At 46.3% G+C, this 19,019-nt stretch overlaps 1 protein-coding gene across 2 annotated transcripts in view; it reads left to right on the plus strand.

Moving 5' to 3' along the window:
* The first annotated feature begins 2,495 nt into the window (after window positions 1-2,495).
* CCDC149 (coiled-coil domain containing 149) overlaps window positions 2,496-19,019 on the plus strand; it is a 139,914-nt gene continuing 123,390 nt past the window's right edge. For both annotated transcript variants that reach the window (XM_073609236.1, XM_073609262.1), the window contains exon 1: window positions 2,496-2,675. In XM_073609236.1, coding sequence (XP_073465337.1) covers window positions 2,598-2,675 — 78 coding nt within the window. In that variant the 5' untranslated portion in view covers window positions 2,496-2,597. The remainder of the gene's footprint in view (window positions 2,676-19,019) is intronic.

Here is a 19,019-nt window from a genome sequence, read left to right on the forward strand (position 1 = left end):
CAATGCTAGCTGCAGAAAAATAATGTAAAAGATACGCTGATTAGGTATAAGGACCGCCACAGAGGAAAAAAATATGGCCTCAATTTTTTTTTTTTTTTTCTGCCACATTTACAGACTTAGGCCCCTTTCACACATGCGGACCGTATGTCCGTATTTCATCCATCCGTTTTCGGATGAAATACAGACATACATGCATCCCTATGGGATAGCGGATGTCAGTGGATGAACATCCGCTGACACCCGATACCATCTGTCCCCGCTATGGTCCGATTCTGCAGACGGAGGAAAATCCTATTTTTCTATCCATCTGCAGAGCGGATCGGATGAACACGGACAGACGGTCCGTGTTCATCCGATCCCCCATAGGGTAGAGCGGAGATATGACAGGGCAGTCCCTGCACAGTGTGCAGGGACTGCCCTATCATCCACCGGCTCAGCGGGGATCAACGGAGCGATCCCCGCTGAGCAAGCGGATGTTCACGGGGCTGATCATCATGGATCCCTCCTGTGTGAAAGGGGCCTTACTTACTCATTCAGTAACAACCATAAAAGCAGTGTACCATAATTCACATGTAGAGCAGGTGGCAGGGTGGTCGTCACGTCCTCCGTGCTTCGCTCCATGTTGGGAACCAAGCAAGGGTCAAAGGAGAGGCCTACACCGGGGTGGGTTCTTCTGGGCTACACTAGGCATTTTGTACCATTTTTTGAGCCACGCTCACAACCCGGACAGATGACTAAACATGCATGAACTTTAGTAAATTCTCTTGTGCATTTAGGAGGGACATGTGGAAATGATCTGTATCACTGCCACCTCACTCCCAGTAATGGTATGGAGCCCCGCCGTGCACCTAGTGCTGACTCTATGCGTGCACTTCACTTCTCTTAACTCTTTCTCTTCTGTAACTCTGTATAGGATGATGGCCACGGCGGTGCAGATCTGCTCCTGTTGCTATGGGAGACAGATTGCAGGCGAAGGAGTGCTGACAACATCTCCCTCACTGCAAGAGGCTATCTCACCTGTCACATGTACATGCTTAACAACAGGAAGAGAAACCTTAGTTACCTTTGGTAACCACTTGTACGGATGTCTTCATACGCCAATGCACTTAGTGACCCAAACTGTAGACTATATGTGCTGGTTACTTACATTGCACCCCTTTAGTGACTTCAGATCACGCAAAGGCAAGATTTAAAAAGCTTTACTTAAGGAATAAATTAACATGATGGCAATCACAGATAACATTTCGGTATAAAGTGCAGACATTCCCCTAACATCCCTAGTCCCTAACTCAGGCTTGTAACTGCCCCAGCATACCTGCTTAGGAAATAGTCCATGATCAGGAAAGTCCATTAAGGCGATGCTCCAATACTATGGTGGCTTCATGGAGGACTGCAGGTCCCAGCAATCTTCCTACATCTTGCTGGCTGTGTCTTTCCTCCCATACAGTCTGTGTGTCTGAGTCTTCCCTCCCTCTCTCCTTTTAGGATCAGGGCCCTTGTCTTTCTTTTTTAATAGCACACAGGACTGGAGGGTTCTCTTCCCATCACTCTGGTACAAGTTGATCTTGGTCTCATCTGTCCATAGGATGTTGTTCCAGAACTGTGAAGGCTTTTTAGATGTTGTTTGGCAAACTCCTTCCTGTTTTTGAGGCTCACCAATGGTTTACATCTTGTGGTGAACCCTCTGTATTCACTCTGGTGAAGTCTTTGCTGAGCTCACCGGTGCGTTCTTTCTTTTTAAGGATGCTCCAAACTGTTGATTTGGCCACACCTAATGTTTTTGCTATCTCTCTGATGGGTTTGTTTTGTTTTTTCAGCCTAATGATGGCTTGCTTCACTGATAGTGACAGCTCTTTGGATCTGAGTTGACAGTTGACAGCAACAGATTCCAAATGCAAATAGCACACTTGAAATGAACTCTGGACCTTTTATCTGCTCCTTGTAAATGGAATAAAGAGGGAATAACACACACCTGGCCATGGAACAGCTGAGCAGCCAATTGTTCCATTACTTTTGGTCCCTTAAAAAGTGGGAGGCACATATACAAACTGTTGTAATTCCTACACCATTCACCTGATTTGGATGTAAATACCCTCAAATTAAAGCTGAAAGTCTGCAGTTAAAGCACATCTTGTTCGTTTCATTTCAAATCCATTGTGGTGGTGTATAGAGCCAAAAAGATTAGAATTGTGTCGATGTCCCAATATTTATGGACCTGACTGTATATATATCAGTATATCAGTACATACAGTATATATCACAAAATAGCAGATATATATAGATATATGCCTCTTACAAAATAAGGGTAAAGGCCCTGCAAATCTACAACCCAACACAAAGGTAAATTATACTGTATAAAATAAAAAACCTTTTATTTTAAAAACCTTTTCTTCCAGTATACAGACAGACTGCAGACGTAGTGTGCACATACATGGAGCACAGAGTGATAAGTGGCAGCTAGTATAACAGGTTTGTCACACCCCTCCCTTGCAGGGTTCTGTAAAGCTGACGTAGAATAAACAGCGCAGGCAATGGTGATCCGGCTCAGGAAGCAGCAGTTTATGGATGACTGGTGCTTATAAATTGGCCACAGTGCAATGCAGAATCTTGCAAGAGGACAACCAATTGTGAATAATGACCACACAGAGAGTGACTGGCAAGGCCTGGTTAGTGAGGTGAGTACTGCACTCATGCATCTCAAAATGAACAACTGTCACTAAGAAGTTAGGTTTAGCTGTGCGGTAAAACTGCTGCACCTCTAAAAGGTGATCTGTGGTTGAGCCGCTTTTCAGAAGCATTTAACAGTCACCACTGCGCTGCAAATGCATGTGGCTGCCGAAAGTTTGCAGCGTGACCCTACGCGCTTGATTGGATTGCGGAGGTACTGCTCTTTAAATGTGATGGGGAGATCATTTTTGCCTCACCTGCAAAACACAGCATCATGGCTGCAGCATGTGAACGCCCCCCCGCCCACCTTGCAGCTTAAGAGGAGGCCGGTGGGCGGCAGTAATAACACTCAACTGTGTGTTTTTACTGCCCCCCCAACTGCAAACCTAAATGAGCCCTAATGCCGCGTACACACGGTCGGACTTTTCGTCTACAAAAGTCCAACAGATGCCGACGGACAAAATATGGCTGACAATCCGATCGTGTGTGGGCTTCCCCGGACTTTCAGCGGACTTTTCCAGCCGCAAATCTGACGGACTTTAGATTTGAAACATGCTTTAAATCTTTACGTCGTAACTACGCCGGACCCAGAAATCCGCTCGTCTGTATGCTAGTCCGACGGAGAAAAACCCACGCTAGGGCAGCTATTGGCTACTGGCTATCAACTTCCTTATTTTAGTCCGGTGTACGTCATCACGTACGAATCCGTCGGACTTTTGTGTGATCGTATGTAGGCAAATCCGTTCATTAGAAAGTCTGCCGCAAGTCCGCCAAAAGTCCGCCAAAAGTCCGTCGAAAGTCTGTCGGACAGGCTGTCGGACTTTTGTAGCCAAAAAGCCCGACCGTGTGTACGCGGCATTATAGTACTGCCAGCAAACACAACAAAGGCAAACTTTACTTGCAAATACAGTTTACAAAATAAAATATTGGATGTATTTATGCCCACCTAGGTTTTGGCCCTGCACAGGCCCTGGTGCATTTACTGGCCCATTTCATAATCTAAAAATGGATATGAGCTGCAGACAGATGGAAACAAACACACTTGCTGCTTGTAGTGCATACAATTTGTATAATGTATAACTGAATATGTGAGAAAAGGGGGGGTGTGAGTGTGGCGCCGTCCTAAATCCTATTATTAAAACCAAACTTCTCCAATAAATTATAAGTAGAGAAAATATATTAAAATCAAAGTGCTATAATCCGTCAAAAAAATTACAATAAGTAAACAAGATAAACATATATCACACGTGACATGCAACTTATGAAAATATCATAACCTTTAAATGAAAAAAATTATATAGAATATATTATGTGATCACACTAGGATTTTATAATTGGTAATTAAACAGTCCGTATGGATGGTGTCACTTTGTGGTAAATTTGCTGTTTAAACCAGCCGTGATACGTGCCCAGTGCTCCATAAAGTGAAATACAACAATCGCTGTGAAATTTCCTGATGTATCCCTTTAAACAAAACAGGTGTATTCCGAGTGCTGGTGTCTCGCGCTGTGATTGTGCAGAGACTCACCAGCTTTATATCCCCTTCAGGGGTAGCGTGCAGTCACAGTATGTGCCACTGTGCGGCAGTGCTTGGCAGGACCAGGATCAAGATGATGTCGTTAGGACATGAAGGAGAAAAAAAGGGGTTCCATAGTGTAAAACCATTTAACACTTTTATTAGGTCAGATTACAGGTGGTACTCACATTGTGGTAGATCAAAAATAAGCAGTAAGCGGTAAGCAGTAAGTTATCCCAAAGCGTCAGATACGAGGAGATGTCTGCAAGGCGTCAAGTTAGGCCACGCCCTATGCGTGTTTCGTCAGAGGACGTCTACGGGAGCGTTCTTTTGTCTTTTGTCATAACTGAATATGCATTCACATCTACTGTACATACACTGTTTGTGTTCTCAGGTAGAAAACAAAAGCTATAAATCTTGCACATCCATATGTAGATTAACATTCGGTAACCTTTGGTCTGCCAGCTGTTATGGAACCACACATTCCAGCATGCCCTGTTAGCCTGTAGATAGCAGCATTGCTAAGAACCACCTTTTGGAAATGTTTTTCTAAACTGTACAAACAAGGTATAAGAAAAATAAAAATAAAGAAAAGATTGGTATTCATTAATACATTATGAAATGTATCTTTTAACCACTTGCCTACCTGGCACTTTCACCCTCTTCCTGCCCAGGCCAATCTTTAGCTTTCAGCGCTGTCACACTTTGAATGACAATTTCGCGGTCATGCAACACTTTACCTTTATGAAAATTTTATAATTTTTTTCACACAAATAGAGCTTTCTTTTGGTGGTATTTAATCACCACTGTATTTTAAATTCTTGCTAAACAAACAAAAAAAGACCAAAAATTTTGAAAAAAATATTTTTTTTTCATAGTTTGTTATTAAATTTTGCAAACAGGTACATTTTCTCCTGCACCGATGTGCACTGATGAAGCTGCACTGATGAAGCGGCACTGGTGGGCACTGATGAGGAGGCACTGATGAGGCTGCACTGATGGGCACTGATACGTGGCACTGATGGGCACTGATAGGTGCCACTTATAGGTGGCACTGATGGGCATTGATAGATAATGCTGATGGGCACTGATGGACAGCACTGATAGGTGACACTGATGAGGAGACACTTATGGGCACTGATTGGCAGCACTGATGGGCACTGATTGGCAGCACTGATGAGCACTGATTGGCAGCACTGGTGGGCACTGATGAGGCGGCACTCATGAGGTGGCACTGATGAGGCTGCACTGATAGGCAGCATTGAGAGGTGGCACTGATGGGCACTGATAGTTGGTACTGATAGGTGGCGCTGATGAGCACTGATAGGCGGAACTGATGGGCACTGATAGGCATTGGTAGGCGGCACTGATGGGCACTGATAGGCAGCACCGATAGGTGATACTGATGAGGAGGCACTGATGGGCACTGATTGACAGCACTGATGAACACTGATTGGCAGAACTTGTGGGCACTGATAGGCAGAACTGGTGGGCACTGATAGACAGCACCAGTGGGCACTGTTGAGACTGCACTGATAATCAGGACACTGATAATCAGTGCCCTGATTATCAGTGCTGATGTCCCTTTAACACAAGCCGGTTATCGTCTCTCTTCTTCTCTCCTCACGCCGTTAGCGTAAGGAAAAAAAAGCAGATACCTGGCTTGTGTATACATCCGTGATCAGTTGTCATTGAACACAGCTGATCATGTGGTAAAGGGCCAATCACAGTGGCAAGGGTAAAGGGCCAGGTAATACAACTGCGAAGGACACAGCGATCACAGAGCGTGCCGCCCGCGTACCCCCTGTAATGCGATCACGGGAGGAAGTCAATAAATGCCCTCCTGGAAATGTAAGCCCGCATGTAGCCAGCATTCGGGTTACAGCAGGAAGGGGTTAAATGGAATTAGTGTGATTACTTAAATTTAAAGTGGAACTTTTTTTTTCATTTTGGATAGAGTAGGGGAGGGCTATAACCCCTGTAGTTGTTTATTTTTGCCATCTTTGTCCCATTGGGGAGATTTACCTTCACTTCCTGTCCCATATCAGAAACAGAAAATGAGAGGAAATTAGGGGAATCTCTTGGGCCCCCCAGGTCACCAGAACTAGTGTCACCATTGGAAGATTTCCCCTCTATTACTTTTCTGGGGACAACCCAAATGTTTGGATTTTCTTCTACTTTCACTTTTATTAATAATGGTAAACAAGACAAATAGAGAGGGTGAAACTCCTTAACAGGTGCACAGACATAAAAAAAAAACTGACAAGTGTTCTAATCAGTGCTAGCATACTGATATATAGGGTTGTCGCCTGTCCGGGATTCACCTGGACAGTCAGGTTTTGAATCATGTGCCCGGGTTTCAGACTGCCTGATACCTGGACACATTATTCAGCCCGGACTGTGGCTCCCAGGCATGGTTTCTTGCTGCAGTTGTAAGCCAAGAGTATCTATTAAACTCTCTCTCACATTGCCCATACCCTGTACTGACAGTCCCCCCTCCCCCTCACATACTGGAGAGGAGAAAGAGCGGATCTTCTTCTCTTCCTCCTCCCACCCCTCTCCTCCTGTGTCTTTCCACCCACACTCCAATACTAGACAGTACTGTACTGTGATTCTCCCAGTGTTGCGCAAGGGAATGTGGGCAGGGAATTTGAAGCCCAGCAGCCGCAGCTACATCCTGGATGAAAGATGCTGCTGTCCGAGCCTCCATCCTGAGGTGAGTGAGCTCACCATCCATCCCCTGGTCCCCCCCCTTCTCTCTCCTGCCTCTGAGTTAGTACACTAATGTAAGGGGAGGGGGCTCTGCAGGCTCTGATGTAAAGGGGGCTTTGGTGAGCAGACATCAGAATTCCTCTTACACCAGAGTCCGCAGTATTCCCCCTTATATCAGAGCTCCCCCCCCTTTAAATTAGGGTTCCCAGAGTACCCCTTACATCAGAGCTCCCCCTTACAGTGTAAGTGGAAATTCTGCAGACTCAACTGTAAGGGATTCAGATGTAAAGGGGGATGTCTGCAAACTCTGATGTAAGGGGGCTCTGGGAACCCTGATTAAAGGAGAATGCTGGAAACTATGATGTAAGTGGGGGCTCTGGTTACCAGAGATCTCATTTCATCAGAGTTCCCCTTTTCACCAGAGTCTGCGGTGTTCCCCCTTACATCAGAGTTCTCAGTGTTCCTCCTTAAATCATAGTCCAAGTTCTCCCATTACAGTGTAAGGGAACTCTGCAGATTTAGATGTAAAGGGGAACTCTACGGATTCAGATGTAAAAGGGAACTCTGTAGATTCAGATCTAAAGGGGAACTCTGTGGACTCTGATTTAAGGGAGGACTATTGTGATTAACTCGATATGATTGTTTTATTTTTTTTTTTAACAGAAAACTCCATATGATTTAATCACAAACTATAGTATATGTATAGTGTATACTTAAAAAAAAATTGCTGTGCACCGCTAAAGTGTTTGTGTTTGGCTTAAAGAAAAGTACTGATATAGGAAGAGAATAAATCCACCACCCATCCATCCTTGTCTCCATGTTTTTTTTTTTATTGAGAAATAATTTTGAAAAGCACCCCCCTGGCATTTTAGCCATGGCCATCTTGAGTGAGGGCAGTTGATTTACTTCCTGGAATTCGCCTGCCCTTAGCTCAGGCATGCAAGGGGGGGGGGGGGTCATGGAGACTCCTGGGATGTATGACATAATTTTGGCCTAGGCCAGAAACCAGGAAGCAACTGGAAAGTGTAAGAATTTTTTTTTATAAACAAGTAAATATAATACACTTTCCTAGTTATTTAGTAACGCTAGCAGCATAAGGATGAAAAATTGTTAAGCTGGTTTTGTCATTTTATCTTTTACCAACTTGCCTATTGGGCACTTTTATCTCCATCCTGCTCAGACCATTTTCCTGCTTCCAGCACTCTTATGCGCCGTACACACAATAGGATTTTTCGATAGAAAATGTGTGACAGGAGCTTATTGTCGGAAATTCCGACTGTGTGTAGGCTCCATCACACATTTTCCATAGGAATTTCCGTCACACAAAATTTGAGATCTGGTTCTCAAATATACCGACAACAAAATCCGTTGTCGGAAATTCCGATCGTGTGTACACAATTCCGACGCACAAAGTGCCACGCATGCTCGGAATCAAGCAGAAGAGCCGCACTGGCTGTTGAATTTCATTTTTCTCGGCTCGACGTACGTGTTGTACGTCACCGCGTTCTTGACGTTCGGAATTTCCGACCAACTTTGTGTGACCGTGTGTATGCAAGACAAGTTTGAGCCAACATCCGTCAGAAAAAATCCCATGGATTTTGTTGTCGGAAAATCCTATCATGTGTACAGGGCATAACACTTTGAATGACAATTGTGCGGTCATGTTTTACACAAATAGAGCTTTCTTTTAGTGGTATTTGATCACTACTAGGTTTTTAGAGCCCTTTCACACTGGGGCGGGCGGGCGTCGGCGGTAAAGCAGCAATATTTTTAGCGCCGATTTACCGGGCGGTTTTAACCCCCGCTAGCGATCGAAAAAAGGGCTAAAACCGCCCGCAAAGACCCGCTGCAGCAGCGTTTTTTATTGCTGGTTTTGCAGTGCTGCCCCATTATTTTACAGCACTGCAAAGATGCAGCTTGCAGGACTTTTCTTACTGTACTGCAAGCGCACCGTTCAAAGCCCTCGGGCTTTCACACTGGAGAGACAGGAGAGGCTCTTTACAGGCGCTATGCGGGCGCTATTTTTAGCGCTATAGCGCCTGTAAAGTGCCCCAGTGTGAAAGGGATCTTACTAAACAACAAAAAAAAGACCAAAAATGTTCTTAGTTTCTGTTATAAAACTTTGCAAACAGGTAATTTTTCTCCTTCACTGATGTGCGCTGATGAGGCTGCACTTATGGCCACTAATAGGTAGCACTGATGGGCACTGATGAGGCAACACTGTTGGGCACTGATAGGCGACACTGATGGGCACTTATAGGTGGCACTGATGGGCATGAATAGGCGGCACTGAAGGGCACTGATAGGCATCACTGATGGGCGCTAATAGGTAGCACTAAGGCCCCTTTCACACTGGGGCGGGGGGGGGCGTCGGCGGTAAAACAGCGCTATTTTTAGCGCTGTTTTACCGTCGTTTTTGCGGCTGTATTCGGCCGCTAGCGGTGCGGTTTTAACCCCCGCTGGCGGCCGAAAAAGGGTTAAAACCGCTCGTACAGCGCGGCTATAGCCGCGGTATTGCCGCGGTATAGCCGCGCTGTCCCACTGATTTCAATGGGCAGGAGCGGTGAAGGAGCGGTGAATACACCGCTCCTTCACCGCTCCAAAGATGCGGCTCGCAGGACTTTTTTTACCGTCCTGGCAGCGCACCGCTTCAGTGTGAAAGCCCTCGGGCTTTCACACTGAACAAACAGCGGAGGCTGTTTAGGGGCGGTTTGCAGGCGGTATTTTTAGCGCAATAACGCCTGCAAACCGCCCCAGTGTGAAAGGGGCCTAAAGAGCAATGATATGCGGCACAGATAGGCAGCACTGATGAAGAGGCATTGGTTGGCAGCACTGATGGGCATCAATTGGCAGCACTAATTAGCAGCACTGATGGGCACTGATTGGCAGTCCTAACTGGCACTGATAGGCAGCATTGATAGGCACTGTTGGGGCTGCACTGATCATCAGGACACTGATGATCAGTGTAGATGTGCCCTTTCACACTTGCTAGTTACCGACTCTCTCCTTTCCTCACACTGTGAGAGTAAAAGGTAAGAAAGGTAAGAAAAAAGCTAAGCACACCAACGCAGGATGGCACTGCGGGTGTACAAAAATAACAAAGTCCTAACATATTGAGAAATTGAGGAAAAATATAACTGCAAAAATTGACTTTATAGGCACCACTGATAAAAAGGAACACATTTTAATAAACACACCACATAAATATAAAAACAGAATTTAAGAGCCCTTTCACACTGAAAGTGCCAGGGTGTCGGCGGTAAAGCGGCTATTTCTAGTGCCGCTTTATCGTCGTTTTAGCGGCGCTATTCCGGTTTTAACCCCTGCTTGCTAGCGGCCGAAAAAGGGTTGAAACCGCCCGCAAAACGATGTTGCAGCAGCGGTTTGCCGGCGGTATGGCGGCTCTGCCCATTGATTTCAATGGGCAGAGGCGCTATAGGAGCGGTGTATTCACCGCTCCTATAGCACTGCAAAGAAGCTGCTTGCAGGACTTTTTGTGACGCCTTGCCAGCGCAGCACCCCAGTGTGAAAGCGCTCAGGCTTTCACACTGGGTTTGCAGCCGAGGCTTTTTTCAGGCGCTTTACAGGCGCTATTTTTAGCGCTAAAGCGCCTGAAAAACGCCTCCAGTGTGAAAGGGGTCTAAAAGACAATACTGTATATACTCAAGTATAAGCCGAGTTTTTCAGCACATTTTTTGTACTGAAAAAGCCCCCTCGGCTTATACTTGAATCACTATGCCCATCTGCAGCCTCATGCACCTGATCTCCCGGCACTGTGACATGCAGTCTATTTGGCGGCTGTCCAGTGTAACAAAGCCCCGCCTTCTCCTCGTCCTCTTCGTGATAGGCGGAACACTGACTCACTGCTGGGAAACTGAATCAGTGTTCCATCACGGACAAGGACGAGGAGGAACACTGGACGGCCGCCGACTAGACAGAAGGTCTTCCTCCTTCTGCACAAGTCCTGCCCAATGTCCAAACAGCCCACGCCTTTTCTGACAGAGCAGCAGTACAAATTTACATGGGAGAGCCTGCCTAGAACTGAAAGGCATTTATTAGCAGAAGGACTTTGTGTGCTGAAGCAGGGGTCCCCAACTCCTGGTACATGGCCTGTTGATGACCGGGCCGCACAGTGGGAGGTGAGCGGCGTCCGTGTTCCGGGCCAGACTATCACAGACTGCAGTTGCTGCTCACCTCCTGCTATACGGCCATGTCACTGAGCCCCTGTGTCCTCTCCCGGGTCTCCTGCCCCGCTGATGATGTCATCCTATCAGCAGGGCAGGGGGCAGGAGGAGCTGAAGATCTGCTCTGGAGAGCGTGAGTCTTTTCAAAATAACAAGCGGGTAACCACCCACTTGTTACCATAGTAGGTTGGGCAGGTCCCACGCTCCGGCTGAAAACCGCCTCTACCCTGCAACAGGTAGGACTATGCAGGGGAGGCAGAGACTGAAATGGGGTACTGTGATGGGGTAGTAAGAGAGGAAAGGGGGGAGGGCATGACTGCAAGGGGCACTGTGACCGGGGGGGGAGATCGTGATTGCTAGGGGCACTGTAATGTAAAGGGACACTGTGATATAAAGGGGACTGCACTATACAAGGACACTGCAATCATTACAGTGCCCCTTTACAGTACAATCCCCTTTATATGACAGTACCCCCTTTACAGTGCGGTCCCTGTTATAGCACAGTGCCCCTGCACAGTGCAGCCTCCATTACATCACAGTGCTCCTTTACAGTGCAGCACCCCTTGCTTTAAAGGGGAAACTGTGATGTAAAAGGGGGACTGTAGACACTGTAATGGGGGGATTGGAGGACCTGGACTAGGAAGGCAGGGGTGCAGAGAAAGAACTGGATGGGGGGGGGGGGGTGCAGAGGAGGCCCTGGACTAGAAAAGGGGTTGGTATGGCAAAGGCCCTGGATTATGAAGGTGTGCAGAGGAGGTGCTAGACTGAGGGGAGGGGGGGTGTGTGTGCAGAGGAGGCCCTGGATTATAAAAGGAGGAGTTGGTGTTGAAATGACCCTGGATTAGGAGGGCATGGTGCAGAGGAAACCTTGAACTTGGGGGCTGAAGAAGAGGCCCTTTACTAGAAAGGGGAGTGCAGAGGAAGCCTTGAACTTGGGGGGGGGGGGGGGCTGCAGAGGAAGCCTTGGACTAGGGGAGGGCTGCAGAGGAAGCCTTTGACTAGGGGAGGGCTGCAGAGGAAGCCTTGGACTAGGGGAGGGCTGCAGAGGAAGCCTTGGACTAGGGGAGGGCAAAAAAGGCCCTGGACTGTGAGGTGCAGAGGAGGTCCTGTACTTGAAAAGGGGAGTTGGTGTGGCAAAAGACCTGGATTAGAATAGAAGGGCGGGATGCAGAGAAGGCCCTGAACTTGGGGGGGGGAGCTACATAGGAGGCCCTGGACTAGGAGGGGGAGTGCAGAGAGTGCCATGGACTGGGGGTGGGGGTGCAGAGGAGGCCTTAGACAGGGATTTTTTCTCAGAGATTAGGTGCAGGAACTCCTCCTTCTGAGTTACTTCTTGTCTCCGCCCCTAACCACCTCCAAGCACCGTCACTTGGTTCCACCCCCTACCCACCTCCCAGTACCACCCCTTTTAAAGAATACAGAGCCAAGTATCATTTTGTGGTGATAAGTCATTTGTATGGAATTTGTTACTAACAACAAGAAAAACAGTAAAGTAGATCAGCAGCAATAGACCCTCCCCAGCAACAATAGTTTCCAATGACAATGGACCCCCACAACAATAGACCTTGGTAACAGCAACAAATTTCCCAGCCAAGCATCAATAGACTCTCCAGCAGCCACCAACAATAGACCACACCCTTAACAGTAGATCCCTTCCAGCAACAATTAACCCCCCAGCAACAAAGCCCAACCAGCAACAATAGATCCCTCCCCAGCAACAATAGACTGCCACACAAAAATAGATCTTCTTCAGGAACAATAGATCCCCCAGCAGCACACCCCAGCACCCCTTACCATTACATACATTCAGTGCTGGAGGTGCCAGAGCTGAAAAAAGCCCTGCCCTTAGGTAAGAAGGGTATAGTGAAGAGGTGCAAGGGGTATAGTAGAGAGCTATCAAGGGTATATAGTGAAGAGTGAGGAGTAGGTGTGAGGAGTATAGTGAAGAGGTGTGAGGTGTATAATGAATAGGTATCTGAGGTATAGTGAAGTAGATTGAAGGGTATAGTGACGAATAGGTGTGAGGGGTATAGTGAAGAGGCATGAGGAGTATAGTGAAAAGTAGGTTTGAGGGGTATAGCAAGGAATAGGTATGAGGGGCATAGTGAAGAGTGCGTGTGAAAGGTATAGTGAACAATAGGTATGAGAGTTATATTAAAAAGGTATATGTGTGTGTGGGGCAGGGGGTAATTAAATAAATAAAGTAAATACATTTTTTGTTCTGCAAATTATCCAATAACATTAAAATTATGTTCCTATACAAAGCATTATGAAGTTATCACTAGAAAAATAAAGAAACCTTATAAAAATGTACATACAGTGAAAACAAAAATATAAAAATCCTCAAAAAATAAAAAGCTAACGGGGTAGGGAATTTATAAACGGTAACGTTTTTTTAGAACACTTTTTCTTAACACAAGCAGATTTGCTGTAATTGACATTTTCCAGATCAAAGACCCAGTCTGCAGATAAGCACCAAACAGAAGTTATTGTAATAACTGTAATAACTGTAACAATGTATTCATGAATAAATCCTGTGTTCAGGCAAAGGTGCTGCAGAAGGTCCCAGCTGTCAGTTCTACAATTAGTCTAGGTTCACATACTGTATGTGCAGATACAGATTCACACCCCTTGAAATTTTCCACATTTTGTCATGTTACAACCAAAAACATAAATGTATTTTATTGGGATTTTATGTGATAGACCAGCACAAAGTGTCACAAATTTTTGAAGTGGAAGGATAATTATAAATGGTTTTTAATCTTCTTTTACAAAAAAAATCTTAAAAATGTGGCGTGTATTTGTATTTAGCCCCCTTTATTCTGATACCCCTAACTAAAATCTAGTGGAACCAATTGCCTTCAGAAGTCACCTAATTAGTAAAAAGAGTTCACGTGTGTGTAATTTAATCTCAGTGTAGCACTGCCCCCTTCTGGGTTGCTTGGCAATGACTGTTCTCCTGTGCAGCCATGACCCTGTGAACCCTCCAGTCCCTCTGACACTCTAGGTTCAGACATATTGTGTTTACCTTTAAATAACACACAGACACAAAGCAAGTAGTTTCAACTCTCTCTGATTTTACTTATTTGAGAAGAGAGGATTAAATCAATGATTAGTCATCCAAATCCTGGTGTCAGAAACCATGAAATCAGACCGAGACAGAAGTACAGTTAAATCACACTTGTTTAATAATAAAAGTAAAAAGAACAAACGTAGTCAAAACATAGCCAAAGTTCAGTAACCGGAATGGATAGTCAGCCAAGCAGAAGTCAGGGATCAAAGTAGTGAAATAGCAAGCAGGATCTGGAGCCAGAAGGGATGCCAGCAAAGCCAGTCTTTAAACAGGACCGCGGGAGATAGTTACTTGTGATGTGACCACGGCGAAGGCAGAGCTCCTCTGACTGGACGGCTTAAGTAGGCAGAACTGATGAGCAGGATCATCAACAGCTGGGTAACTGTGGAGAGAGATGGGAGCTGGCAATTAGATGATAGCTGAGTGGCCAGCTCAGAGAAGGAAGGGTTGAGCCCAGGCCTGACACCTGATTGCAGCCAAGACTAGGTTGAAATAATGCTTGCAGCAATAACAGTTAGTAATGACAAATTGATGATAAGAATATACACAGTCACAATTGGATACCATGAGAAAGCTATTAATGGATATGAGGAAATGTTTCTGCCTAAAAGAAGAACCCCGGGCCGGCCTATAATACCTTTAATCCTAATGAGGGATAATATACTATAGTTACCAGTAAAGTGTCCCCTTTAAGAGCAATAAACAACAATGCCCTAAAAGCAAGGCCTTGCACTGTCTTCACCGGCAAAGTTGGAGCTCATAGAAGAAAGTTTCTTGATTGTAGCAAAGTGGTGATAAACAAGGCAAGATAGCTGATCCTGGTTTATAGCAATACTATTTGTAATCCAAGTGAGTGTTGCCTGTGCACAGTGTTCAGAGTGTGGTACTTAACAAAGCAGTGGGATCTGTTGGCATAAACCCCCTCACCAATCCTGATAGACCTCGACAGCCTCCCGGAGGGACAATCAAACAATTCTTCTTACTGCAGATGGGCAGAGATGGCGATCAGTCTGCTAACTCAGCAAACCGGCTGGTTCCATGGTGTTCAGTGCTGCTGCAGGGCGTCCTTCTGCAAGCGGGCAATGGCTGGATTCGCTGGGGCTGGAGCTGTAGGCTGTATGCCACATGATAGGCCGCAATCTCCTCACACAGTGGCGGGGTGATGCTCACGCGATGGGATCAAGGATGCAAGAGAACGTGGGCCTGGTCAGCCGATCCCTCTATAGTCTCTCCCACAATTCTCCTGTGGAGCAGATGGTCTGCTCGGAGATGTAGTCCATAGTCAGTTCTGCAATTCAGCAATGTCTATCCAGAAGATTACAGCTCCCACAATGCTTTTCTCTGTGCTCAGAACGTGATGTCAGTGATTTGAATCCAGCACTTGGGGGACATAGGGTGACCACGTGTCCCGGATTGCCCGGGATTGTCCCTGAATTCATATTTGTGTCCCGTGTCCCGGGCACCTTCATTCCGGGACAATATAGTGTCCCGGAATGAAATAAGGACACACAGCTACACTAATAAATGGCACGGACGGGGGCGGATCTGCTTGGCTCGGGCCGGGGCCAGGTCGGCTCAGCTTGGGCTGGTCCACTCCGCTCCGCTCAGACAAGCTACACAAGCCGCCTCCCCCACCCCAGTCATCTCTATGGAGGGCTCCGTGTGCCGCGCTGCACGCTGGGAAGTGTAGTTTCCAGCACAGCCCCGCGCAGATTCACTTCTCACTCACATGGCAGACAGGAGGCGTGGAGGGGACGCTCGCCTTGTCCCAGGACAGCGAGGAGGAAGAAGAGTCTGACAGGGAGAGCGCAGGCTTCAGGGAACGGCCTACTAGGAACAAGTGAGAACCAAGAGGTCGGGGAGACAGTCAGAGGCAAGTCCTTATGTGTAAGAGTCCCCCTGTCTATCCCACAGTCCCCCTGTCCATCCCACAGTCCCCCTGTCCATCCCACAGTCCCCCTGTCAATCCCCCTGTCCATCTCATTGTGCTCCTGTGCATCCCACTGCCCTTCTGACTACTCTGCAGCCCCCCCCTGTGCATCCCGCTGGTGTGGGGTTCTTTGGGGTGCTGTGGTTAGGGTGGTCCACTTTGGGGTGCCTTAGATATGATGGACTGATTTGGAGTATTGAGATAGAATGGGCTACTTTGTTTTGGTGTTGATAGTGTGGGTTGCTATAGGTAGGATGGGCTACACCCTCTGTTCGCTACACCCCCTTTAAGCCAATATTTAGCGCAATTTAAGACATGTCCACTGTTCACCACGATCTTTTTTCATATGCCCCTGCCCCAAAAATCAGCAAAAAAATGTCAAAAATCATCTTTTTTTTTGGGGGGGGGGGGTGTCCCTGAATGGCAGTTTAGAAATGTGGTCACCCTAGGGGGACATAGGAGCAAGCCGGAACAATAGGACTCAAGTCTGCAAAATCAGATAACTGTAGTCCGCTCCAAGCAGCCAATAGGCCCATGGTAACTCTGGAGGAGCTGCAGAGATCCACATCTCAGGTGGGAAAATCTGTCCACAGGACAACTATTAGTCATGCACTCCACAAATCTGGCCATTATGGAAGAGTGACCAGAAGAAAGAAATTGTTGAAAGAAAGCCATAAGAAGTTCCATTTGCAGTGTGTGAGAAGCCATGTGGGAGACACAGCAAACATGTGGAAGGAGGTGCTCTGGTTAGATGAGACCAAAATTTAACTTTTTGGCCTAAAAGGCGGAAAACTAACACTGTACATCACCCAGAACACATCATCCCCATTGTTAAACATAGTGGTGGCAGCATCATGTTGTGGGGATACTTTTCTTCAGCAGGGACAGGGAAGCTGGTCAGAGTTTATGGGAAGATGGATGAGCCAAATACAGGGCAATCTTAGAAGAAAACCTGTTAAGAGACTGCAAAATATTTGAGACTGGGGCAGAAGTTCACCTTCCAGCAGGACAACGACCCTAAACATACAGCCAGAGCTACAAGTGAATGGTTTAGATCAAAACAGTTTTTATGTGTTAGAATGGCTCAGTCAAAGTCCAGACCTAAATCCAATTGAGAATCTGTGGCAAGACTTGAAAATTGCTGTTCACAGATGCTCTCTATCTAATCTTACAGAGCCTGAGCTATTTTGCAAAGAAGAATGGGCAAAAATTTCACTCTCTAGATGTGCAAAGCTGGTAGAGACATCCCCAAAAAGACTTGCAGCTGTATTTGCAGCAAAAGTTGGTTCTACAAAGTATTGACTCAAGGGGGCTGAATACAAATGCATGCCACACTTTTTAGATATTGATTGAAAAAAAAAAAATGTTGAAAACCATTTATCATTTTCCTTCCGCCTCAAAATTATGTGCCACTTTGTGTTGATCTATCACATAAAATCCCAATAAAATAAATTTACGTTTTTGGTTGTAACAAGACAAATTGTGGAGAATGTCAAGGGGTATGAATACTTTTTCAATGCACTGTATGTGCATGCGTGTCAGTCCAGTCATTTGAATGGGCTGCTGTATCCGTGCGAAACACGGGGGGGGGAAATTCCTGACCCTTTTTTAAAATCCGCTGCATGGAATCACGTGGCGCTGTGTCATCATGTGGTTTCACACACTGTAAAACATAAAGCTGGGTTCACACTTGTCCATCTACGGTTTGCAGTCCGGAGTCCAGTGCGTTTCTTTTCACTGGTTCAGGTGCAAATTTTTACCTAAATTTGCACCTGAACAGGGCTGAAAAATGCACAGGACCCTTTTTGAAATCGCATCGCAGCTGCGTGAACCGGCTCCATTGAAAGCCGTTCACATTCACATGATATGCGAAATGGATGCGGTTAAAAACGCATCGAATTCCAATATATGTGAACCCAGCCTAACACTTTTTCCAATGCATGGGAGTGTCGTCAAGATATAATGTCACCACTGTGCATCTGCTAACGAGCAGCAGATTTTGCCTGTGGGCCAGGAACACAAGATTAAGTGTGCAGAGGCCCACCTGTCAGTTCTACAATTACACTTTACAGATGTGTTTTAAGACCCGAAAGGCCAAGTAAAACCTCCAGCTCAGTAATGTTGCCCAAAATACACAGGGCAGCATTACTGAGCTGGTTTCTAGGACATTGGTGCTGCCTGCACCATAGCAACCTTAACTGTGTGGCCCATCGCCACAATGTCATCGGTTACTAGGACACTGGTGGCCAAACCACAGCATCATTGGTTGCCAAAAGGGAAAAAAAATGGTCACATGGGGGTTGCCATTGTAACAGGGAGGCTTACTAGAGATAACCAGAACTAAACCCATTGATTTAACTGTTTCCTAAAATTGTTACATTCAAGGCACATTCTGTCACAGTTGCTTGTGTTCTAAACTCAACTATCAAGCCATCAAATGGCTGATGTAATATCTGATCATATGTGCTGCACCATGGCAAATGCAGAACAAACAGAGGTTAAGATGGCAGCTTCACTGACGATAAGGGATAGGAGGGTTTAGTTCTACTCCAATTTTTAGGGGGAAGGTCATTGAAGGCCTGGGTGAAGCACTGGGGCACAAAAAGGCCATCATTTAACCTTTTCACATTCTTGACTGCGTTGTCATTCATTTTTAATAGTAATGCACCTTTTAAAGGGGGCTACCAGATTCCAAAAAAGCCCCCCACCTGCAGACCCCCACAACCACCGGCCAGGGTTGTAGGGAAGAGGCCCTTGTCCCCATCAACATGGGGACCAGGTGCTTTGGGTGGGGGGAGGCAGACCCTTATATGGTTAGTTCACCTTTACCAAAAAAACTGCCTATGCAGGTAAGGGGCGTCTGTAGATTAAAATAAACTGTGTGGCTCTGACCAAAGTGGAATAATGTCCTTACTATAGGTGAAGGCCATTTATGTA

The sequence above is a fragment of the Aquarana catesbeiana genome, linkage group LG01 (assembly GCF_042186555.1).
Source record: "Aquarana catesbeiana isolate 2022-GZ linkage group LG01, ASM4218655v1, whole genome shotgun sequence".
NCBI lineage: Eukaryota > Metazoa > Chordata > Amphibia > Anura > Ranidae > Aquarana > Aquarana catesbeiana.